Raw genomic sequence first — 20,090 nt, forward strand, 5'->3', positions numbered from 1 at the left:
TGACTATATGTGATTATGAATAATTGATTCAATTGGTTATAAGTATAATCAATTTGAGATTAATGATGTGTCATAATTTGATTGGTTAGAACTACATTTTATGATAGGGTTACACACACCTAACTAATTAGATAGTTAAATATTAATTATTCAATGAGTAATTTGTGTAATTATCTTTTAATTAGGGTAAATTTAGAACTAATTAAGTCTGAAATGGGAGTGATTGGAGCCTATTAATGTTAATTGGAAACTAATTTGGGACATATTAATGTTAATTGTACTGAAATTATTTTCTAACAAATAACCTCTGCTTACCATTTCGTTGATATCTCTCAGAATATTTTGAATCTGAGAATGAGGTTAATTTTTCCAGAAACTAGACATCCGAGGCTTCAATTTGAGTACAAGAACGAGACAATTCCGATCATAATTGAGGAAAATATGATTTTTTGAATTTGGTTCTACAGGCTGCTACAGTAGCTACGGGAAAATTGAATTTGCTTGCTCTTCACTCCCACCAATCTCTAAATTTAATGCACTCAATTTCCCCAAAGGATAAAATAAAGTCAGGTTCATAATCTTTTGTCAACCCTTATTAAATGACCTTTCATTTATATTTTCTCCACCACGACTATATAAACCCTCCTCTCCTCTATTCCAAGACAAAAAAAAAAAAAAAAAAAAAAAAAAAAAAAAAAAAACCTCTCTCTTCCCCTCTCTTGAGTTATAGTGAAATTGAGTAATCTTGTCATATCTTGGTCTTCTTAAGAATCAATGTATTAAGTGAGATTCATTCTTCCTCTCCTAACTCTTTTTTTCCTCCACCCTTAGGACCTCTACCAAGAGTCTCTTCCTTCACCATATGGATCTTGCATGAAGGTATAATTTCTTTCCCTAACTTGTTTTTTGTGTTGCCATGATGAGAATTTAGGATTAAATCAAGATAGTAACTATTTAAATTCTCTTGAATATATTTGAATGTTCTCAAATGTTCTTATGTGTTATTCATATGTTCTTGGTTGTTCATCACATGTTCATGCATAAAACTAATTTCGATCTTAAATCCACATCATAAATATAAAAAAGATGTTTGTTTAATAATTCTTTTAAATGCTTGAATCTAGGATACACCATCCACACACATTCACTAGAATTTATTTTTCAATCCAAATGAAATGCTTAATAAATTGAATTAAGGTTTATTATATGCACACATTTTAAATTCAACATGCAAATTGATTGATAACATATTGGATGATGTGATATGAATATTGGCCACCATAGTCTAGAAGACCGATTTTACTAGGCAAGGTGGGTGTCTAACACATTCACACCTTATAACATAGTCTCCGAACTTAGATCAAGGGTTGATAGACTAAAGTTTATCATTGTAATTTTCAATTTTTAGATTGTAACTAAAAAACAAAGCTATGTACTTTATCTTAGATTGTATCTAGGACCAAAACCATATAATTTTCCTATGATCAATGTAAATTCAATTGAAAATTAATAAAATGAGAAATTTTTCAATTTTGGTTTTCTTATTTATCCCAGTAATTAAATAAGTAGCGATTCAATTGTAAAACCCTTAATTTAAATGAGAAAATATAACTAGTTGAACCTCCATTTTGAGAGGCAATAACACGACCCCACCTATTCACGTGGATTTGGCCCAACATCATAAAAACAGGCCGGAGGCGTGGTCTCTCACAATGACATAACCCCTACGTCATTCCCAATGAGTAGAATATCATCAACATAAAGCACTAAAAACATTACTACTTTATCTCGATGTCTTTTGTACACACATGGTTCATCAAGATTTTGTTCAAAATCAAATGACTTGATTGCTTGATCAAATTTGATGTTCCATGATCTAGATGCTTACTTAAGTCCATAAATGGACCTTTTCAACTTGCATACCATATCCTCTTAGTTCTTTGTTATGAAACCTTCCGGTTGCATCATATAGATTTCTTCTTCAAGATTGTCATTAAGAAATACAGTCTTGACATTCATTTGCCAAATCTCATAATCATAATGAGCAGCAATGAATAAGAGAATTCTGATAGATTTAAGCATAGCTACTGGCGAAAAAGTTTCCTCAAAGTCAATACCTTCTTTTTTTGTGTATACCTTTTCGCCACTAGTCTTGCTTTAAAGGTTTCAACCTTTCCATCTATCCTTCTCTTCCTCTTGTAAACCTATTTGCAACCAACAGGTTTAATGCCATTAGATACTTTTACAAGATCCCATACTTGATTGGAATACATAGAATCTAATTTAGATTTCATAGCTTTGACCCAATGATGTGCATCTATATCATTCATTGCCTCTTCATAAGTGTAAGGATCAGATTCAACCTCTTCTGGCATAACTTCATAAGTTTCTCTCAAAACTATAAATCTTATAGGTGGCCGAACAATTCTCCCATTACGACGAGGCTCCTGTGTACTAGTCATCTCATGAGTAATATCTTGTGGTGTATCTAAAACAGCCACATCATCCTTAGTTTCATCCATTGGTTGTTCAATTACAGGTCCATCTATTTCAGCCAAGACAACTTTACTCCTAGGATTAAAATTATTCACATAATCATCCTCCAAAAAATTGGCATTGGTACTAACAAACACTTTGTTATCTTTATGATTATAGAATAAATAACCCTTAGTTTCCTTTGAATACCTTAAAAACATGTATACTTTTGTTTTTGCTTCCAACTTATCAGACTTCCCTTTCAACACATGTGCTGGACATCCCCAAATGTGGAGGTATCTCATACTAGGTTTACACTCACTCTACAATTCCTTAGGTGTGTTGGGAACTGATTTTGATGGAACTAAATTCAAAATATGCATTACAGTTTTTAGTGCATATCCCTGAAAGGAAATTGGTATTAGTAACTCATCATGGACTTAACCATTTCTAAAAGAATCTTATTCTCTTTGCTACACCATTTTGTTAGGGAGTTTCAGGTGCAATCAATTAGGATACAATCCCATTTTGAGTTAAGTAGTCCTTGAAATCCCCAAGAAGATATTCACCACCTCGATCAAATCGAATGACCTTTATGCGTTTACCTAATTGATTTTCAACTTCAGCCCTAAACTATTTGAAATTTTTAAAGGCTTCGGACTTCCGTCTCATTAGGTACACATAACCATATCTTGAGTAATCATCAGTAAAAGTGATGAAGTACTCATAACCTCCTTTTGTTTGGGTTGACATAGGACCACATACATCCGTATGAACTAATTCAAGTAACTTTCGGGCTTTTCTACCTTTTGCATTAAAAGGTCGTTTGGTTATTTTACCCTCCAAACAAGATTCACGAACTGGAAATCCATCAAAGTCTAATGGCTCTAAGAGTCCATCTTTGATCAGTCTTTGAATTCTGTTTGAATTAATATGACCTAAACGCAAGTGCCAAAGATATGCATCATTAGTAGAAGGAAACTTTCTCTTTAATGATTTTACATGAGAGTTATTATCTAATTCAGAATTGTATAATTCATGCTTATCAGGAGTTAAAATACAAAGACCATTAACAATATTGCCAGAACAGATAAACACTTTATCCTTTTTTATTACAATATTGTCTTTCAGGATAACATAATATCCATATTTACCTAAATAAGTTGTAGAAATCAAATTCCTACGAACATTAGGTACATACAGACAGTCTTCCAATATTAAAACTTTAGATTCAAAATATAAATTAAACACTCCAACAGCTACAACTAGAATTCTGCTTCCATCAACCAAGGTAAGAAACATTTCCCCTTCATTCAGCTATCTGGTCTCCTGGAACCCCAACAAAGAATTGTAGATATGATTAGTACAACCTGAATTCACACACCAGGAATCCATGAGATTCTATACTAAACATGTTTCAAGAAGGAATGTACTTTTCATACCCTTATTCTTGGCAACTCTGAATATTGGACAATTCCTTTTTCAATGACTTTCTCGCCACAATGGAACCACTTTCCTTTGGCATAGTCCTTTTTCTTTCCCTGTTGGCAACTCCTAAGGCAATTTGTTTACCATCTTGCTTGATGAAGTCATTCTTCTTCTTCTTCTTCTTACCCTTGCCTTTCGACTTAGGTTGAGAAGTAGAAGCTTCAGCCATATTAGCATTAATACTGAATGTACAAGAATGCCTTCCACTGCCACCAACTCATTCATTAATTCAAACAATGTATAAATCTTTTTGTTCATGTTATAATTAAGTTTGAATTCCTTGAATGATTTTGGTAGTGACTGGAGTATCATATCCACTTGGAATTTTCCATCAATATCAGCACCCAAAACTTCCAATGTATTCATATGAGAGATCATCCTAGGACAATGCTCCCTCACTGAAGTACCTTCAGCCATTTTGGTATTATAAATTTGCCTCATAGTTTTTTGCCTTGCAGAACGGCCTTGCTCACCAAACATCTCCTTCAGACTTAGCATTATGTCCGAAACTAGTTCTACATCTTGCATTTGATGCTGTAAAACCTTTGAAATAGATGCTAGGATATAGCCCTTGGTCATCTCATTAGATTTCTTCCAACGATCATACCGCCGTTTTTTCTCAAGAGGAGTATCTAATGATGGAAAGTTAGGACAAGGTCAACTAAGCATATACTTGTGCTCTTCAGTAGTTAGAAAAATTTCCAAATTTCATTCCTAGTCAACATAGTTGGATCTAGTCAGTTTGTTTTGATTAAGAATAGCAACAAGTGGGCTAAAAGATGCCATGATTTAAATCTGAAAATAACAAACATGAATATAATAAGTAAACCAGACATTATCAATTTAGCATATAAACATATAGTATGGAACCTTAATAAAACCATAATATAAAATATGAAACAACAACCCAATCCCATGTCTATAATTCCTTGATAGCAAGTATATTATAAACACTATGATTGATTGCGAAATATTCTCATTATTAGTGCTATTATGATAACTCTTATCAAACACTAATAATATGCCATATTAAGTTTGGCCTTTAAGTAAATAATGACATAGTTCCTTTGGAAGGTTAACATTATACTTAGTCTAGTATACACCATTATCTAGAATCATATGTAGCCACATTTCATCTCCCTTATTGTGTTTAAACTTGTAGTACCATGAAACAAAACACCTTCCTTTAATTGGTGGGTTGTGTTGACTTTCATGAATAAGTTCACATTCTTCTTCCACAATAATATTAGCAACCACAAGTGTTGTAATGGGAAATAAGATGAACAAACACATATCTAGGCAAGGCATAGGACCCTCACACAGATCCCTCTTCTAAAAAGAGATAAGATAAAGGCAGATCAATGTAAATATCTAGAAATAGAAATTATATAGTGTTGGAAAAATACATGTTTGTATCGCATACAAAACATAAGCAACGGAAAAATTAACGGATCTACTTCATTCACTATTGATAACATGTACTATGTAATTTTCAGAATTCAAGAATAAGAGAGAGTACCATGATGCGGTGAAATTCAAAAACCAAAGATTAGAAGTACTTGGGAATACTTTTAATCTTCACTTCAATTCCACTTAATACCCAAGAAGTGTGGTCTCTCAATTAGTTTCCAAGGGAGAATAAGAGAGTGATTTACATTCACATACACACCATTTTGTCTAACCCAAAATTTTGTATGTTTCTCTCCTTATATTTAACTGAGTATCTAATTAGGCTAGCCTTTTGAACCATTCCAAATGGGCTTTAGTATGTGGCTTGGAGTGAGACCAAAAGGGAACAAATAAGACTCTAGCTCCAATGGGCCTTAGGCTTTTCTGTCAACTCTTGACAAGTTCAAAGTTATTATTAATTATATTTAGTACCATTATATAAACAGAATTGCACTCTAGACCTTATTAATAAATTATATTCCAAGACTTTATTATACATGCAACCCCTTCATAAAATATTCATAGTAATACAAAGTCATGAATGTAGACTGCCACTTTGAAGATTACTACATCTTAGTCTTTGAGTACCTGGTTTAATCCTTTAAGTTATTCATCATATATTTATGAAATCCAATTTTATAAATATATACTTTAGTAACTCCTTACTGAAGTGGTTAGGCCAAATACTTTGAATAACCAAACCGATTAAACTTATCTCAAGGGAATATTTTATATCTTTGTTAAGAGATTATGAATTCTATCTTGAGAATATATGTTTCATCAACACTAAATGTGGCTGCCCAACATATTAAGGTTTTGATCGTGACTTTAGATCTCACTCCTGATATATTAAAGTAACCTACACTTCATGATCAGGTTCATTATTCTCTTAGGATTAAGAATTCATGTAAATAGAAGTCGTGAGATTTATTATTCATTTGACAGTTGTTAGGAGAATAATAAATCTCACAGCTATCCAGTTCAATATGTCTTAACTCTTAAAACATATCAATATATTAACTAGAAGTCTCCACTTCCATGATCAAGACAAATCATTTTAGTTGATATGTCATAGTCTTCATAGATGAAATGTCCAATTTCATCACCGGCTACGAATTAAAATTTCGAGTTTACAAAGAACTTGTGGTCTATGCATCTCATGGACTATATGATAATGTCCAAATATTCATGTTACTATTATTTTAGATAATAGTAAAACAAATTTATTAATCACAACATTAAGTCATACATAATATCATACATAGCATCATACAATAGGATTTAAGGGCACTAATCCTAATATATAGAACCACAGGAGAATCTTCAGAATGATTCTTCTTGAGACCCAACTGCATTCTAGTCTCTAAATCTACTTTCAAAATATAGTAAAAATTGGTCTCGCAGTTGGCAAAAGCTGAATTTTGGGATGGGCTCCTGCAGATACGTGTCTTTGAGAAATTATAATAGTTTAGCATTTGAAATATAAATTTGTTTTAGGCACCATGGAATATGAACCATTCTAGTGAAAGAATTATGAAAAGATTCATTTGGTATAAAATTGACAAGAGCAACACAATTCCTTGACAATTATGCACTTCTAGAAGGTTAACAAAGGCACTTCCCATTAAAGGATCAAAATAGGTTTGCAAACTCATTTTCGAGTGTCCAGCATTCCTAATTACCATAGAAGAAGTGTCCTAAAAATCAAAAAAATTAATTTCTATTGCATGAAAGTTCTTTCCAAATATCCAAAGGTATTAGTTCTCAACATTTTCCTTTAATTAATAAGTAAGCATGTCTCTTGCTTATTCTCCATTCCTATTTCAAGTATTAGTTATACAATATATGCTTTTTTTTTTGGATAAATTATTATACAATATATGTTACACGAATTAGATTACTAAACTATAAGAATTTTTAATTTCTTACAGATGAATCATATTCAAAACCAATAAATTTTCCAAGAATACTTGGGAAAGTTTAATTAAGACATTACAATGGCTTGAAGTTGGATAATTGTTTCTTTTTCTTTTCAAATTTATGCAACATATGTACAAGCCATGTGGAGAGTATAACCTTAACCCCCAAAACAAGAAGAAGAGACTTTAATTAGTTTTTTTTGGTCTCTTCCCTTAATAATTTTATTTCCAATAAAAAGAACAAATCAATGGTTAAAGGTAAGCATGATTTCTTTACAAATCAATTCCTAACCTTTGCACTAGTCGTAGAGCTGCAATCTGTAAAGCTAAAAATGTATTGTGCCATGTGGTACCATAATAGCCTACAAAACCATTACTAAACCTGCAACAATAATTGTAGTTCAATAATACTGCTAGAAGAACAAAAGTATCATCTACTCCAGGTAAATCAAGAATGAAGCATAGATATACAAGAGACTAAACGAAAAGGCACCATAGAGTTTACTCTAAAAACCTAACATCATAGAGTTGAAACTAAAGCCTAACATCTAGATATTCAAGAAAAAGGGGGATCAGGGCTGTCACAAAATATCATTTAGTTCTACAGGAAACACACTAGTTGTGGCTATTATGTAGTTCAACTAGCCATAGGACATATAATTTGTATATCTGAAGCATACCTTGTTAATTTCAAATCCTGTTGGAACAAGAACGCTAAATGGATCCTCTCATGGAAAGGTGCCAACCATGTGTGTTTTTTGCATTCCTTCAGCCAACCTTCATCATCAAACCTATCATACATATTCAAAAGGTTGTTGAGCAGCATCTGGCAGAAATAGCCCCGCATTTCAAAATTTCAGTATAGAATATTAAGTAAAATATAAATCTTTTTATTTAACTTTTTAAAAGTAAAATATAAATCTTATAATTCTTTTTTCCCCCATGGATGCTAAAGAAGAAACGAAACTAGAGAATGAAAAGAAGGGGCTTGAAGGAGTAATTATAGTGCAAGATGTGCTAGGATAGAATAATTATATAAGGAACTCTACTAAAAATCAGCACTATTTCAGACAAGATTCAATAAAGTTCAGCATTTGGTTTTGAAAGTTAGAACCCATCAGCTTATTTAAACTAACAACTTTATGCCAGGAACTAATAGTGAACAAAGTGTATACCTCAGCCTTTCTGTATAACAGATCAAGACTTCTCACAGCATCCATTTCATCCTGGAAAAATGAGATAAAATTATGAATCAACACAAGAGAGAGATAAAAGAGACTGCATTGCATCGAATTTTGTTGAACTCAAACTATAGTGGTAAGATTTACATGGAACAAATAAAAAAACAAGGGAAAGCCATATGCTGAAAAGACAAAGGAGTTCCCAATTCTTGCTTTAAAACAAAATTACAAATTAAGAGGTCTTAAGTAAATTTTGTTAGACATCTAGTAAAACCTATGACCAGTCAATTAATAGCCAACTGCTTTACCACTGACCTACTGTGGAACAATGAGATTAGATATCATAGATTTCAATCCCCATTCTCAACCCATGACCAATACGAGCATGAAGTTCCCAGAGTTACAGGTATTGTGTTATATATCAGATTGAATATGAAGGTTTAACAGTATTTTATTTCTCTGTTTGTTTGATACCTTATTCTTTTGTAAGTGAGAGAAACCTCCTAGAAGAAGAACTATAACTCTCTCCTCCTCAAAATAATAATATGCAATTGAGAGTAACTTTGGTCACCGGAGTCCATAATCGATAAGGATGCCTTGCCCATTAGAAATAGCTAAACTTACGAGCTTCTATAGTTTAAAAGACTCGATTATTATTCTGTTTTGTGTAGCACTTCTTCACTTATTCGATTTTCTTTCATGAGATTTATTTAGTCAACAATTTACTCATAAATTCCAGATTCATACATACTGTTTTCTTCAAACTCTGGTGTAAAATACAAACTTTATTTTTTAAAAAGGTAGCAATATAGGTATTTAGTACAAATCCTTGAGATTTATGAAACTAATGCTGAAAATCAAATATGCTCCTATACCTATAGAGAAATTTATAACAGCAGCCATCAAATTTGAACATTGCAGTAATCAGTGATTGCAAGAATTTACATTGGCACACTGAAAAAAAAAAGGTTTGCCAAATATTACACTACAACAACTTTGCATTAGAAGCAAAGATGCCACACAAAAGTGAGAGACAACAAAAGACCAAGTTACATTACGTCTAGCAAGATCAGGGCTATTCCATATGACCATTAAAACAAGCCCATTGAGTTCTCCTTTCTCAGCAGCTTCCCCAATTTCCTGCGTGTAAGAATATTAATCAATAGTTACAATTATCCTATAAGAACAGTTTGACTTAGATTACCACTTATGGAACATGCTACATGCTACAAAGGATGTATGACGATGGATAGCAACGAAATGGGATGTCCTTAGATATAACTTATAAGACATAAATATTCCCTAAGTAATAAAAAGAAAAGCAGCCAAAAAAGAATAAGGAAAGGGCTTTTACTTTTCAGAAGGATTTCTATCAATCTGTATATACAGAAAACACTCTTTAGAAATGAACACATTCTCTTTATTTTAAAGCCTCAATCTCTTGACATATAAAGCAATTTATGAGCTAATGGCTTTGATATTGTACATTCTGATTACCTTCACCACTTCTCCAATCTCTAGCAGCTCTGATGAAGCTAGAAACCAGTCTCTGTGGCATTTTTTTTTTCTGGATACCCTTTCAAGTGTGTGCAATTTCACAATACTCTTTAACCTTTCCTTTCTCTTCTTCCTCTTCCTGTTGACGTCTTCTATGCAGCTCCTCTGTATCTTCCCGTTACCGTGCTTGCCATTCCTAGATATCACATGAACTCAACATAACAAGATTGTTGGTTTTATATTCAGGTAACATATTGTTATAGAAAGAATGCAAATGGTCTATACTCATAAATTAGGACATGGACTATAAAGCTAGCTAGTGATCCATTCAATGAGGATAGATCATAATCTAAACCAAAAAGCTATAATCAGAAAAGTGAATTTGCCATGTGCTTGCTACCTACTACGTTGAAAACTGGAAGAAGACAAGAAAAATAATAATAATTAAATTTTAGAGGGAGAGAGAAATTTCAAAGGTTAGGGAGCAAAATGATAATTAACCCATTTAATTATTTTTATTCTGTCAGTAATCACTTTCTTCTCCCAAAAACCCCAGCCACAGACCCGAGACAGAGAGAGAACCACATCGAGTCATCAATGACGCGCGCGCTTGTCCTCCCTCCGGCGCCCCATCGTCTTCCTCATCCCTCCAGCCAGTCCTCCACCTCCATCACAAGGCAGATTGGCCTTGTGTTGATTTTGATCTTGACTTGCGGATTTTGATCTTGATTTTGGGTAAGCTTAAAAGTGGTGTACAATGTTGGAATTGTGACCCTCAAGCCAAACAGATAAATTCAACTTAACGAATCTTTAAACCACTAAGAATTTTGCTCAAACCAACAATTAACATCAACTGGTGTACAATGTTGGAATTGTGACCCTCAAGCCAATTGCACCATGAATATAGATTGAGAGCTGTAATAGATGACCAAAATCAGATCATAAAAATCCACAACTTTATGCAAGACCTTTTGAAATACTCATGCTTTCAAAGCAGCAAAAAGTATTTCCAGATCGCTACTAACTGGTTAAATACAACCAATAGTAATGGTATTAAACAACATTCATTTTATGAGCTTTTAAACTTAATAGGATTTCCACTCTCAAAAGTACTCAGGCGATGGATAAAATGACGAAAGTTGGAGATAAAAGCAAAATCACATTTTTCACAGGCTGTTCTTTCTTTGGATGTTTTATAAGAACAAAAAATTGTCCTTGGAATAATTGCAATACCAGTACACCAACAGGTACTAAAATTGGCGTTGTCTTGGTCCATGTTTGAAGATCTTGCATAATTAAATCTTTATTCTATTAAGAAATATTCAACAAAACCGATGAAACTAGTTTTCAAGAAAAATAGATTTTTCTGTAGAAAATACCTGCAAGAAGAATGACAATCCCACAAGCAAGCAACCCAAGCATGTTCCTGCTGCAGAAACCTGTGAATATATTGGAGTTCAAAATTATTTTCGTTCAACTCCATTACATGGTAGAGATTTCTTAACCTTCTTATCAATAGAAGTGGCCGCCTTCCAGATTTATCCATCAAAATTACCCCTAATGCTGTCATTGGAATCTGTACAAATTCATGTAAATCACTTAAAAAGCATTAAGCAGAAGCAAATGTTGGAATTCCGCAAAGAGAGTCAAGAACTTGAACAATGACAATTGCTATGGTCCCAATACTACCCGAAAACCCTGTCATTGACAAAGTATTCCTCTATTCAACTTCCAAACCCACTTTTATGTTAGCCAAAAAGATCAAACCTATCTAAAAAATTAAAAAACGGACTACAAAGATTATGATACAAAAGCTTACAATAAGTGAATGAGCATATTTCCATTGAAATAAGTCAAGAATTCTAGCTTCAAAAAACTGTTGAAGGGTTTCTGTGTACTCCCATAAAATGATTTAAAAACCATGTCAATACTTGTTTCTAAGTGAAATTGTTGGAAAATATTCAAGACTAGTATGTAATTTTTCTAGTTAAAGAGGAAACAAAGAGTTATATTCTCATTGACATCTGAAGTCCAAAATTTACTCTAATCTCAGTAGCTTCTGGAGTGATATCAGCATTCTGCCCCCTAAGGTGCTGTATAGCAGCTTCACACTCTTTCTTTTGACCAATTTTTGCCTAAAAAAATCATATAAACATGTCAGTCAATGCTTGAATTTGCTTTGCCACTTTATAGCATTTAGACATCTTAGTCAAATCACATGTACTTGGCTAAAAAAAAGAATAATGGAAAAGGCAATGATTAGCAAAACTTTAACTCTTTGTTTTTTTCTAGTTTTCAAATGCATTATCCAAAGAGCACCTTTTGTTAGAATATTTACAATGGAGTGGTGTGGTTAGTTGTAAATTGTTCAGTTAAAAGTAGTAAAGTCTCGTATTGGATAATAATGACAAAAGTGAGTGATTAAATATAATATAATTAAGCCTAAACCCATTACCTCATGCTTTTGGGTTGATTGGTGTCGTGATATGTTATATTAACTCCTCAATTGGAGTCTTCCCAATGTGTTATTTTCCCAACACCTTCCAAAAACATCTTCTAATAAAATTTTGAATAACTCACCAGCCATCTTGGAGATTCTGGACTAAAGAATAGACCAAGAAGTTGTACTAGACATAGTATAGTTCCTAAATTAAAGAAAAAAAGAAGAAGCCTTATTATGAAACTACCTTCAAATGACAAGAATACAGGACAAGAGCAGGGAAGCTTACCAATCAGAGCCAAAGTTCGCCATTTCACAAAAGCTCCAATTAAATATGTTAACGATACCCCACAACAAATCATCAACTGTATGAGTGGCAATTAATAGGTGAACGGGGCAATGACTTACATGGTTTCCATATTCATGAGAATTTTGCCTTACCTGATGAACAGTTGTAAACCCTCCCCGAAGATTCTTAGGTGTTATTTCTGCTATATATATAGGTACCTAATTGCTATCGGGAACACAATTAATTTTACTGTTTACATGAAAGATAAATCATTGAAATTGTATTCTAACAACTTACCACATAGGAAAGGAGTCCCATCCCACAACCTACCAACAGTCTCCCAAGGTCAAGCCACCAAGCACCCTTTCAACAAGCACCAAGCATTTGACATTATGAAGTGAAGCTAAGATAACATATCCACTTACGACAAATTAATTCCTGAAACAATTTTGTGACATAGTTGTTCCTCATCATGGATGATCATCTAAACTTTAGTTTTATGTAAGAGCAACTACAAAATTGTGATGCTGCCTCAATGATTTCCATTATCCTTATGTAAACATCTTTTCAGATAAAATGTAGGGGTTGTCATGCATGTAACATTAACATCAATGTTTGGAACTGCATAAAACAGAGAGATGGGATTCAAAACCTTTGAGAATGCTATGGCTAGCCACCCTGCCAGGCAGAATATCTCTGAAAAGCCCATTGTCTGCCTTGCAAAACAACCAACAAATTGAAAAACTGATGAGCTGTGGAGCTTGAACCTTAATAATACCACCGATGATGATTTCAGGGTGAAGTACTTACACCTCTTCTACCTATGTAATCTGCTATTTGGCCACTCACTATTGCACCCATCATTGCTCCAATTGTCAATATTGAACCAAAAAGTGAGTACTGCAGTATAACCAAAAGATGTTGAGAAAATCATATACAAAAATGTATAAGGCAAGCAAAAGATAGTTTACGAAACAATGCAGCAAAATGGATTTTGCATAAAGCAACACGATACAACATTTCACTTCATTTTGAAAGCTCAAACAGTGACTTCTCTATGAAGGTCAGATCAGTATCTCCAAGTCATATAGTCCTTACTACCAACTAATTATTCTCAGCATTCAAACTTTGAAATGTCATTCATCCTAAATGTTGTATGCCTTTTAATTGTATCTAACATTTCTCAAAATCATAGTTAAATTTTATTCCAATCTGATTAGAAAAATACAAGCTAGGTGATGAACTGTGTTTGTGATCTTGCCATGTGGATATGATTTTCCAAATATAACCCTTCTTCTTTTTCCATGTAGTAGAGCTCAAATAGTGGTATCTTCACATGAAGATTTGTTGTCATAGATCACCATAATCCCAGACAATAGAAGCATAAATACTGAAATTTATTCAAAATGTCAATGAAATTAATATATAAATGGAAAAATGGTTAAAATAATGCAAATGTTATATTCATAGCAAAAGATGTTTCCAGAGCAAGATAGTTCAAGTGCTTAAAAGTGTTCTAAAGTGATAATATCATTTGCCAAAAGTAAAAATGCACTTTATAGTTTTACACCCACCTTAGCCACTATAAGACCCAGGTCATCCATGATTCCAGTCTGAGCAGGTGATGAATATCCCACCTAGAAAATCAATTATAAAGATACCCATCCCATTATTGTCTTATTCAGTTATTCTCTCCAATGTTACAAAAGACTAAGCCTGCAATCCATTGACAAATCTACAACCCAAACATTTAGATGCATTTGTATGTAAAATCCCTACAAAAATTTGGTGATTCAACTAATATATGTTCTATCATGGCCTAGTAGGTTAGCTCTAGTAGCATAGAAAACATTGTGACACTTCAAATCATTGGAATTAATAAACGCTTTAATAATTCTTAAAGTGTTAATTAATTCCAATGATTTGAGCTAGTTTTTGAAAAAAAAAAAGAAAAAAAAAGATTCGAGTTACAATAGTTTCTCTCCATTTCAATTTTCAAATGAATCTAGTTAGATATCATAGAATTTGAGTTCTCTACAGATTTGCAAAATTTGATACTCATCATGCATAAACGCATCAAAATACCATGTGGACTAGAGAGTGTGGACCACTCTATGCAAAAGTAAGATGACTTACAGCTTTACAGCTGTGCCAAAAACATAGGAACCAGAGACAGCAACCAAAGTGCTAAGCACAACCATACCTGTGGCTGAAAAAGATCCAATCTGACTCTCACCACCACCATCACAACCAATACTGTTGGCACAAACATGGTCACCACTACTAGTACCACTGCCATATACTTGATGCTGTTCATCTTTGGCAACTATAGGAGTTGATAGCTCGCCTTCAATGCTTTATCTGCCCATGTCGTAATTCTCTTTGGATGACAAAGAATTCAATTTGTGTGTCACGGAGAGAGGAAGGATGGAAGAGTGGAGTTTCTGAGTTAAGAGAGAATGGAAAAGAAATGTTAAAGGCGGACCCACGTGGGGTTCATCATGAGACACTTTTGTTGGTATTTAGCAAGGATGTCAATACCGTACCGGAGGTCATACTGGTTTGGCCACCGGTATGATATATCTCGGATACCGGTTAATACAAGTGTACCGTTTCGGGTTTATCGCTATTTTTTATATTTATAAATATATATGTATATATATGTATGTATGTATGTGTCTGTGTATATATATATTATAATAAATATAAAAGTTTACCATAAAACATTTCCTCAATTCAGAACTAATTATTCATAGTTTTAGGGATTTTTTTATAAAATAACTATAAAAGCCAAAGTATATTATTAGTTGGCTAAGGTTTGAAACTATTTTAGTATCTAACAACTCGAGTATGTAGTGCTCGATTTTACTGTAGCAAATCGAGTTCGTAAGAGTCGATTTCCATTGGAACTTGACTCACTAATACTCGATTTGTCTCAGAAATCACAGCACAAACCGCAACCCAGAAATCACAGCACAAAGCCCAGAAAACGCAACCCAGAAATCACAGCACAAAGCCCAGAAAACACCAACGCAGGAAGAAATCGTGAGCAGCGCAGAAACCCACCAACGCAGGAAGAAATCATGATTTTTGGGTTTGGATTTTTGCTCCGATTGAAATCGTGATTTGGGTTTGGGATTTTGAGAAATGGATTTAGATGGAGAAGGAAGAAGGGATTTAGATGAAATGGATTTTTGGGGGTTTGGAAGAAGGGAAAAAGATGGTGAACAGGACCTGAAATGGAGAAAGAAGGGAAGAAGATGATGAACAGGACCTGAAATGGAGAAAAAAGAAAGGAGGAAGAAGATACACAGAAATCGAGTCTCTTAAACTCGGTTTGCTACAGTGAAATCGAGTCTCAAAGACTCGAGTTGTTAGATCCCAAAATTGTTTCAAACCTAAGCTAACTAATAATATAGTTTGGCTTTTATAGTTATTTTATAAAAAAATCCTAGTTTTAGACTTTAGTATCAATTAAAAGGGAAAAAAAAATAGAAAGCTTAAAAGTTACCATTGCATACTAAGAAAACAAATAATACTAATAAGTTAATGCAAATAAGTTACCATTCTGTCCTAACAAAAATTCAAAAATTACAAAACTTAAAAAAAAAAAAAAAACTTTTTTCTGTACCGGCCGGTACGCCCGGTACTAGCCGGTATTGCCCGAAATTAGCCGGTACGCCCGGTACGAGGCCGGTACGCCCGGTATTTTTTCCGATACGAAACGGGGGGGTCGAGTGTACTGGATTACTGGTCGATACGGAATATTCAGGCTGTACCGGCCGGTACGGTACGGAATCGATAACCTTGCTATTTAGTAATATTTTCCTGGATGTGATGCTATCTTTGTCCTTGTCCCCTTTATTGCTGATTGAAAGAAATGCTAATATATCAATAATTTAACTAAATATCATAAAATCTTCTCCAAAAAAAAAAAACTAAATATCATAAAAAAAAAATTTGGAATTTTTTTTTTTAACTCGAGCATAATTTGAGTTTTAGCTTCAACCCTCAAAAGAAATATAATTTTTTTCATTATCACGTGTAATGTATATAATTTACTTAACCTAACTAATTAAATAAGTCATCTTCTATAACAATTAGTCGCATACCCGTACGTTGTGCGTGATAATTTTTTAGGTAAAATACTATTTTAATCCATAAACTTTGTAAAGATTAAAAAAAAAAAACAGTTTTATCATATTTTTCATAATCTTGTCATTATCATATATTTACTGGTTGATGATTTCAATAACATAGACATTAAATAAGAGGTAGAACTGTTCATTAGATTTTTTAAAGTTATGGTGTATAAAGATTAGGGATAATTACAATAAACCCACCTATGATATGACCTGTTTTCACTTTGTCTACCTGTGGTTTAAAACTTTACATTTTGCCCACCTGAGGTAACTTCCGTTAGCTTTCTGTAACCCACCTCTCCGTTTGCCGTTAGAAAAACACATTTTTAGGCAAAAACAAATATAACAAGAATTAAAAAGCTAGGGTTTTGATTGCTTAAGAACTTCTACAAGAACAAAGTGGAGGAATACAGATCAAATATATAAAAAATAAATAAAAAATAAAAAATCCAATAGCTTCCAGAATCAAAGAACTCTATTCTAATCTAATATACTACATTGGACCCCACTAACACGATTCTTGTTATGGCACTCTTTTAACATTTGACAGAAAACTCAAACATGGAACTGTATTCCAACGACAACCAAAAGCACATCTACTGAAATCTATACAACCATCAACTCATGAAATCAAACCCATATGTTTATTCTTAACATCCAAAAGGGCCAAAGGACAAAAAGAAACAAAATTCTCCATCCACCAAAGGGCAAGTTAGATAAAATAATGAATACATGAGGCCCACTAATTTAAATCCAATCAAATTGCAATAAATTAACAAACCCCCAAAACCAAACCCAACATAAAACCCAATCTCATTCTCAGATTGAAAGTAGTAGGAGAGAATCAAAGGATTTCAAATGACTTCCAGCAAAGGCAAGAGAAAGAACCATGGTCGTTAATGGTGGTGGTGAAAGAACCATTGCAACAGTGCAAGTTCTAGCTTTGGCCATGGGTTCCTTCGCGTTGAGTTTGGCTCCAACTGTGACTTCGATCCGCCTCTCTCTCTGCTATCTTATTTTCTTTGCTATTGTGGTGGGTCTGAGTTTTGAAGAGGGGTTTGCTTTGGTTTTGGTTTGAGATTTGAGAGAGAACTAAGGTGAAGCTGTGTATGATTTTTGTGAATGACTGAAAGTTTCTAATAGGATTTTTGTGAAATTAGAGTAGAGCACTTTCAAGTGTAGGATTTTTGTAAATGTTTTTTAGGATTTGTGCGAATATGAAAATTTTATTTGGATTAATTGGCTCAAGACTGTTCATACCAAGAGGTAGTGTGTTCTTGAACCCAAGCTACAAAACCCCCTTTTTTATCTTGTTTGTTTGAATTTTTTCTGTTATTTTTTGTTTTAGAGGAGAGAGACAAAAAAGTGAAAGTAAAATACATTTTTACCCCTGATTTTAATAGAGGTGGGTAACGGATGGGTAACGAATTGAAGTTTAGGTGGGCAAAGTATAAAGTTTTAAACCACAGGTAGGCAAAGTGAAGACGGGCCATACCATAGGTGGGTTTACTGTAATTATCCTTAAAGATTATAATTGTAGACTTTAAATAAAATGTAAAACTATTCATTAGATTTTTTAAAGTCATGGTGTATGAAGATTATGATTATATATAAGGTTAAATGAAATATCAAAAAATGAGATTATAAAATTTTCCAATTTTATTTCTAATATAATTTTTGAATTACTGAAAAACATCTCATTTTTAGTTATGATAGAAAATATAATTTCTCTAGTTAGAGTTTGATTAATTTTAAGTTTAAACTTTGTATTATCAATCAATATCATATCATATGCTATATATAATAACAAAAACTTTTTCCTGCAATTAAGGAGGTGTTGCCATGTAGGAAAAAAACCCATTTAAAAAACTAACACATATACAGTTTAAAAGGTTTGAAAGACTGATTGTACATGGATTGAAAGCCCACTACACCGTATAAGGGAAAAAAAAAAAACATAAAAACCCAAAATACCGTTTACAGAGACATATGTTGCAGAAAGACAAGGAGAATCGAGAAGGAGAACAATGGAGAGAGATTCAGTCTATCATAGATGGTGGAGAAAGAAAAATCTGAGAAGACAGTCAGGCCTTTGCCACCATCAGACCACCGTACCCTCCACCAGTATAGTCTCTATTTTTTTGTACCGAAGGTCAGCATACTCATTTCCTTTTCAAATACTATTTTTGTTGATGTTCCAATCCAAATAATTAAGTTGATAATGATGATAGTGATGTGGTCGCTCACTACGAAGGCAAATTTGGACAAATTACAAGATCTTTCAATTATTGTGTAAAAATAAAATTATATCTTGAGAATATTAATAGCACGACAAGTTCATTTAGCCTTTAATGAGTGCTTTTGAATTTTAAATATTTACATAAGTACTCTTTTTTTTTTGGATAAGATTCATAAGTACTTTATTCAAATCAAATAATTACATGAGTTGCAATAAATTTCTTGCAAGTCTAGTAAGCAAATGATTTTATTCACCTTAAACCAATGGGTAACAATTATATGCGTTAGGGTTAAAAAAGAAATACTACTAATTTAGCAGCTCAGTTCTAATTGGGTCTCAAACAAGCTCGAAAGTTTCATTTTCATATGAGGATTGGAAATCTTGGGCTCTAATATTTGATTCCCAACTTTGACACGGAAGACATCACTTCTCCTCATACTTGGCTATAGCTGTGGCCCAAAGTGAGTGGAGTTGGTTTCTGCGGTACTATGTTCTGTGGGTGAAAATGTTCCTTCCATGCAAGGGTGGCTTAATGTATTTGGGGGCCTAGGGGGAAAACTGAAATTGAGACATTTTATATATTTAAATATGATTTTTAAAAATTTAAATATTACTTAAATTCAATTATCTTGTTTTAGATGCGAAATTACTACTAATTAACATGAACCATGTAGATTTTTTTTTTTTTGGGAAAGTCTATTGACAAAAAATTTGACAAAACTTTTCACACCTGTTGACGTGACAAATTGATAATTTGATAGTGGTGAGTAAAAAATTGACATTAGTGGTGGATTTAGATAAAAACTAGTAAAAGTTTGTTAACTAAACTTGTGAAAAATGTTGTGAATATTTTTTTTTGTATTGTTCTTTCTTTTTTCAGAAGTGCTACATTCATAATATTTTTATAACAATCTTAGGTGTTAATTTGTTACTGGTTCTAATTTGAACTCATCATTGAAATTAATTTTTTA

The 20,090-nt window shown here is 33.0% G+C and overlaps 2 protein-coding genes across 8 annotated transcripts in view; both read right to left on the minus strand.

The window, feature by feature from the left end:
• The window catches only part of LOC126699085 (BTB/POZ and MATH domain-containing protein 2-like), a 47,421-nt gene that overhangs the window by 21,736 nt on the left and 5,595 nt on the right, over positions 1–20,090 (minus strand). The window lies entirely within an intron of this gene.
• LOC126699087 (sugar transporter ERD6-like 5) lies at positions 7,415–15,228 on the minus strand. 5 transcript variants are annotated; one of them, XM_050396659.1, is made up of 13 exons: positions 14,942–15,227; positions 14,313–14,375; positions 13,549–13,638; positions 13,391–13,450; positions 13,036–13,101; positions 12,891–12,956; positions 12,590–12,814; positions 11,389–12,144; positions 10,010–10,205; positions 9,571–9,652; positions 8,507–8,557; positions 8,012–8,122; positions 7,415–7,713 (listed from the first exon to the last, which is right to left on the minus strand). In XM_050396659.1, the coding sequence occupies exons 1-8, from the start codon at positions 15,053–15,055 to the stop codon at positions 12,016–12,018; spliced, it is 813 nt and encodes a 270-aa protein (XP_050252616.1). In that variant the 5' UTR covers positions 15,056–15,227; the 3' UTR covers positions 7,415–7,713; positions 8,012–8,122; positions 8,507–8,557; positions 9,571–9,652; positions 10,010–10,205; positions 11,389–12,015. The 5 variants fall into 5 exon arrangements, with proteins under 5 accessions (XP_050252616.1, XP_050252620.1, XP_050252617.1 ...); XM_050396663.1 differs by having other exon boundaries at positions 12,739–12,814; positions 14,942–15,226; XM_050396660.1 differs by having other exon boundaries at positions 14,883–15,224.

This window comes from Quercus robur, chromosome 9 (genome assembly GCF_932294415.1).
Source record: "Quercus robur chromosome 9, dhQueRobu3.1, whole genome shotgun sequence".
NCBI classification, from domain to species: Eukaryota; Viridiplantae; Streptophyta; class Magnoliopsida; order Fagales; family Fagaceae; genus Quercus; species Quercus robur.